Source organism: Camelina sativa, chromosome 7, assembly GCF_030686135.1.
Source record: "Camelina sativa cultivar CO46 ecotype springtype chromosome 7, ASM3068613v1".
Taxonomy (NCBI): domain Eukaryota; kingdom Viridiplantae; phylum Streptophyta; class Magnoliopsida; order Brassicales; family Brassicaceae; genus Camelina; species Camelina sativa.
This window is the reverse complement of record NC_141886.1, coordinates 4565495-4571916: the sequence shown is the minus strand read 5'-3', so window position 1 is coordinate 4571916 and position 6422 is coordinate 4565495. Positions and strand designations below refer to the sequence as shown.

At 38.3% G+C, this 6422-nt stretch overlaps 1 protein-coding gene across 1 annotated transcript; it reads left to right on the top strand.

The window, feature by feature from the left end:
* Positions 1-721: 721 nt before the first annotated feature.
* On the top strand, positions 722-1873 carry LOC147940854 (uncharacterized). The gene has a single exon (XM_087458294.1). It carries the CDS (start codon positions 722-724, stop codon positions 1871-1873), a length of 1152 nt encoding a protein of 383 aa, XP_087314420.1.
* Positions 1874-6422: the final 4549 nt, after the last annotated feature.

Genomic DNA, 6422 nt, shown 5'->3' with positions numbered 1-6422 from the left:
TAACTTGCAGATGAGGGAATTGAATGACACTATTACTAACCTTATGAATACAGGTCTAGAATAACTACACCAGAGGCTTGACGAGATTCAGAATAGCCAACAAACCCGTTCTAGACCCGCAGCTAGGAGAGAACGTTCAAGGAGGATTTACCGGCCTGAGGAGGAAATTGAAGAAGAAGAGTTCCATGAAGAAGATGATCGATCCATCAACCGACCTAGACGAAGTCATAGAAACCGTGATCAAGGTGATATCAATCCTTTTGGTACAAGAAATGACAATTTAGGTGGTTTAAAACTTAAAATTCCAACCTTTGAAGGTAAAAACGATTCGGATGTTTACCTAGAATGGGAAAGGAAAATGGAGTTAATATTCGATTGTCAAAAAATTTCTGAACTCAAGAAGGTTAGGTTAGCAGCAACTGAATTTATAGGCTATGCTAGAAACTGGTATGATCAAGTTTTGACTCACAGGAGAAGGACAGGTGGAAGACCAATAGCTTCATGGGATGAGCTCACTACCGTGATGAGGAAACAGTTTGTGCCGGCTCATTACCACAGAGATCTCCACCAAAAACTCAGATGCTTGCTTCAAGGAACCAAATCTGTGGAGGACTATATCCATGAAATGGAAAGCTTAATGATCAAGGCGGATGTAGATGAAACCTTAGAAGCTACCATGGCCAGATTCCTTGCAGGCCTCCATCGGGACATTCAGGACAGAATGGAGCTTCAAGAATATGAAAGCTTGGAGGGAATGTTGCACAAGGCGATTCTAATCGAACAACAAACCAAGAGAAGTGGTTTCTCTAAACCTTCCTCTGCTCCAAAACCAAGTTATCAAGATAAAGGTAAGTCTCCAACCCCATCAAATTCAGTTTTTAAGACTAATGCTCCGACTCGTCTTGATAAAGGAAAAGCAGTCGAGACCAACAATCGGGCAAGAGATATTCAGTGTTTCAAATGTCAAGGACTTGGACATTATGCCAACAAATGTCCGAATCAAAAGGTAATGATCCTCCTAGATAACGGTGACGTGGAGTCCAAGGACGATAAAGAAAAAGAGAAAGATCTTGGTCCAATCTTTGACGAAGAGGAAGAACAGTTTGAATATCCAACTCAAGGGACACTTCTGGTCACTAGGAGATCATTGAGCGTTCAGCCTAAGTCCAATGACCGAGAACAAAGGGAGAATCTCTTTCACACTAGATGTTTAGTTCAAGATAAAGTTTGTTCTTTGATAATTGACGATGGAAGCTGTACTAACGTTGCTAGTGATACTCTTGTTAGGAAGCTTGGACTTGAGACCAGACCTCATCCCTTTAAACTGGAATGGTTGAATGAGACAGGCGAACAGTGTGTCAAGGAACAAGTCATGGTTCCTCTTACCATCGGGCGATATGAAGATGAGATCATGTACAATGTCTTTCCCATGGATACAAGCCATATCCTTCTAGGACGACCTTGGCAGTTTGACATGAGGTTGATACATGATGGCTACACCAACCGGCATTCCTTTGAGCATAAAGGAAAAAAGATCACTATGGTTCCTTTAACTCCATTGGAGGTCCATCAAGACCAGCTCCAGTTGAAGAATAGCCGAGACAAAGAAATTAAACCAGCAAAACCTGAGGTATCTCCTAAGAACTCCAATTTCTTTGTCAAAGAAAGTCAAGTAAGGAAATTTTTGTACTCTCAACAGCCATTGGTTTTGCTTGTGTATAAAGAAACACTAATAGGATTTTCTGACCTTGCACCAGAGCTCCCGAGTCATTTGATAGATGTTTTGCAGGAATTCTCAGATATCTTTCCAAAAGAGAACCCTAACGATTTGCCGCCAATAAGAGGTAAGAACATCAAATTGATTTCATCCTAGGTGCATCACTTCCAAACCGACCAGCTTACAGGACTAATCTTGTGGAGACATTGGAGATTCAAAGGCAAGTTAATGAACACATGGAGAAGGGACATATCATAGAGAGTGTGAGCCCATGTGCACCTCTAGTCCTACTTTTGCCTAAAAAGGATGAAAGTTTGCGCATGTGTGTTGATTGTAGAGCCATCAACAACATCACGGTAAAGTATCGACATCCTATTCCTACTCAGCCTTGGACAGATATTTCTATGGATTTTATGTTTGGTTTGCCTAGAACTAGGACTAGTAAATATTCAGTCTTTGCGGTCGTTCATCGATTTTCAAAAATGGCGCATTTCATACCTTGTCACAAAACTGATAATGCTTTGCATGTTGCTGAGTTGTTCTTCAAGGAAATTGTTCGTTTTCATGGAGTGCCTAAGTCAATTGTTTCTAATAGGGAGACAAAGTTTTTGAGTTACTTCTGGAAAACGTTTTGGTCTAAACTAGGAACTAATTTGCTATTCTCCTCTACTTGTCATCTGCAAACTGATGGACAAACTGAAGTAGTTAATAGAACTTTGTCTACTCTCTTGCACGTTTTGAACAAAAAGAACATTAAAAATTGGGGAGATTGTTTACCACATGTTGATTTTGCATACAATCAATCAGTTCATTCTTTAACTAAGTTTTCTCCGTTCCAAATCGTTTATGGCTTTAATCCTTTATCTCCATTGGATCTAACCCCTCTACCTTTGAGTGAAATAGCTAGCTTGGATGGGAAAAAGAAAGCTGATCTTGACAAACAGATCAATGAGAAAGCTAGAATAAACATCGAAGAGAAAACAAAGCAATATGCAAAAGAAGCTAACAAAGGAAGGCGCAAGATGGTATTCAAACCCGGAGACCAAGTGTGGGTTCACTTGAGGAAAGAACGGTTTCCCGCTGAAAGGAAATCAAACCTCAAGACTAGAATTGATGGACCCTTCGAGATCAAAAAAAAGATCAATGACAATGCCTACCAACTTGATCTTCAAGGTAAGTACAATGTGAGATCAATCATTAATGTTTCTGATTTAGTTCCCTTTGTGGCAGATGATCCAGATTTGAGGACAAATCCTTTTCAAGAGGAGGGGGATGATGTGACCATGGATGGAGCTAATGAGGAGGAGCTTGTATCTGAGCTTGAACATGAGGAACTTATAGCTGAGCTTGAACCCGATGAGCTTTTTGCTGAGAAACCATTGCATGTACCTGGAGGACCAATGACTAGAGCAAAAGCTAAGAAGCTAAGATATGCACTAAATGGGCTTATTCAAGAGCTTATGGCCAAAGAGAGCATGAGAAAAACTATTGGAGATGATATCTATCAAGTCCAGCCCACTTTGAGCCTAATTCAAGTCCAAGAAAGCCCAAAATAATCACTTTATTTTGTGGTCAAAGAGGGATGACGAAAATGGAGTTCAACTCACCTTGGGAAGGACACCTTGGGAAGAGAAACATGCACCAAAAGTTGAATCTTCATTTAACTTACTATCTTTATTATCTTTTAGTTTCAAGAATAATCAAACTTGGCTTTGTTACCAAGTTTCTTATCACTATATAAACTCATGTAATCTTATTTGAGAATCATCAATCAATTTCCTTTTCATTTTATGAGTCTATCTCTTTGTTCTTTTTCTAGAACATTTCTTTGTTTCTTGGTGTGTAATATCCAAGTAACAGCCTCCTCTTGCTGGACTAGTGTGTCATATCTAACAGTGATTGGAGTTGGGAATATCAGCAGCCTTCTGCAACTGCTGTGTGACCCCTCAATCCATCAAATATCCCTTGTTGCACCTTGCACCTTGGCGAGTTTCTATACTTTCTAATCCGGCTGAGTGATCCTCCAATTTTGGGCGTATCAGGATTGTTGTAGGAGCTTCCTAGGAGCGTTGTTTTGCTTGTTTGAGGTTCAAAATCGTCTGTGGCAAAGGTAAGTACATGACCATGGCTTATCTAAGCTGGAGATCTCTCTGATTTGCTTGTTTATGTGTTGTTTGGCTTGTTAGAATGTTATTTCGGGCTTTGGGAAGCTTTCTTGTGGGTTGGGATCGAGTTTTGTTGGTGTAGGAACGGAGATCCAGCGAGAAGCTTCGGGGGAAAACGGTGCTCGGCATGTGCGTCGGTCGATGCCATGTGGAGGCCTTGGTCAATGCAATTAGGGATTTCGTGCAATGTCGAGCATGCGTCAGTCGATGCAGTGTGTGTGTTTGTCGATGCAAGCTTGTGTCGGTCGATGCAGCCCCAATTGGTGTTGGTCGATGCATGGATTGGTGTCGATCGATGCAGAGTCCGGGTTTGTTATTGTTTGGCTATTGATTGTTGGTTGATGGATAGAGATGTCTCTATTGTTTGTGTGTATAGCCCAGTAGATGGGAGGATTGCCTTACTGAGTGTTTATAAAATACTCATGCATCTCAATTTGTGTTTGTAGTGCAGGTAAAGGAAAAGTGTGATCGTGGAATCAAGGTAATGAAGAGGAGGATGTTCTAGTGACTCGCTTGGTTGTTGTCTGGTTTCTGTTAGGTTGTTAGAGGTGAGTCCTAGAATGTTGTTCAGGATTTCTGTTTATGTGATTCATGATGTTTGGTTTTATTGAATTAATGGTTATGGAATACTATTGTTTTATTGGTTTAATGGTATCGGTCATTTCTGCTCTTGGTTGTTGTGGTTAGGTATCTAGTGGGTATGGGACCACTAGTTTAGATTTTTATTATTATTATTATTATATATATATATATATTTTAAATGGGTCGGATTGTTTCAGACAAAAAGTTGTGGGGTGCGCAGACATCATATTGGTATTGTTGATGTCGCACCACGTAGAAGATACGAGAAATACGATCATTTTGTGTTACCAGAACAATGTGATCAAGTTTGTTTCATTCCTTATCCACGTTTGGGTGGAGGTACAACGGTAGATGATTGGTGGGCTTGTACTAAAGTCTTACCTCGAGGTGTTCGCGAAACATTGGAAGTAGATGAAATAGCTTTACAAGATGATAGATACAACCAAGTGGTTGTACCAAGTGAATTGCTAAGGGTCCAAGTTCATGCTGTGCAAGACATTTCTAATTATGAAGATTTACCGTCGGATGATCCTGATGACGAGTATGTATCAGAAGATGATATAGAAGATGTGTGTGATCGACTGTGATTCGAACTCCGATTAAGTGTTAATTTTATCTAATTATGTATCCATCATTAGTTGTGTCGTCTTTTGTAAAATATCTTTCATATTATGAATAATAAACCTATTACTTCAAAAGCTAATAATTACATTAAATAATTTATACTTCAAGAAGATATGTGTCATATATTGTGAATAATAAATCTACTCCAAAACTAATAATTACATTAAATAATTTATATGATGTGTCATATTTTGTGAATAATGAATCTACTCCCACGAAACTAATAATTACATTAAATATTTTATAGGAGACATATGTCATATTTTATGAATAATAAATCTACTATTACAAAACTAATAATTACATAAAATAATATGATGTAAAAAACTAGATTAAATATATATATTTTATTACAATTTGGAGGGAGTGCAATTTGGGAGAAGGTGGAAAAATTTGGGACTTGCGCCTAAATAATTTTGGGTGTGTGGGGGAAGAATAAAATATTAAGCAGTGATTTATGTTTTTGCCTAAGTGTTTCTCTTCGTCTTCCTCATCTATTTTATTTCCTTAAGTGTAATTCTCTCCTCTTCCACTAACCTAATTAAGCTCTCTCGTCTAAATCCAACACCACCGCTACTTCTTCTCTCCTCTTCCTCCGGCTTCGTCGTCTAAAACCCACACCACCGCTGCTTCTGTTTCTCGTCTCTTCCTGCTTATTCAACTTCTCACGCTCCCAAAATTTCAGTTCTAGAAGACTAGAACCATCAATGTCTCAGGTAAATCTCCCCTGCATCACCAATCTTCCAGTTCTAGAACCATCGCTGGTCCTAATTTTTCTTGGATACAAAATTATTTGCGTTTTAAACCTCATGTTTGATGTATAGTCTCAAAGATTTTTGGGGTATTGATTTATGGTTATTTGTTGAGAATTATACTGAATTCTCTTCACTTTTATGAACTACACAATATTTTTTTGAATTTTAAAACCAGTAATATTGTGTGATTTAAATTGTTCCTATGATTACATTATCCTTCAGAAGATATATATTAATTTGGTTTTGGTGAGCGTGCATTCATTGCCTTTGTCTATCTTGGGATAATTAATCATTTGCTTAGACTACTTTGTCTATATATGTTTGAGTCATTCATATATACATTGTACTCAATATAGTTATTTTAATCACACAGCCAAATACGTTGTTCCACACTTGTGATGGAGAAGATATATATTAATGTACAAATCCTAGTATTACGTCTGTTGTTGATTCATTTGGAATTTGCATTGGCTTCAACTAGTTATATTTTATCTTGATTTGAATAAGATCATATTAACTGCTACAGATTACATCAAAAACAAAGCGACAATGGACAGCCCAGTTTCATGCCAACTACCA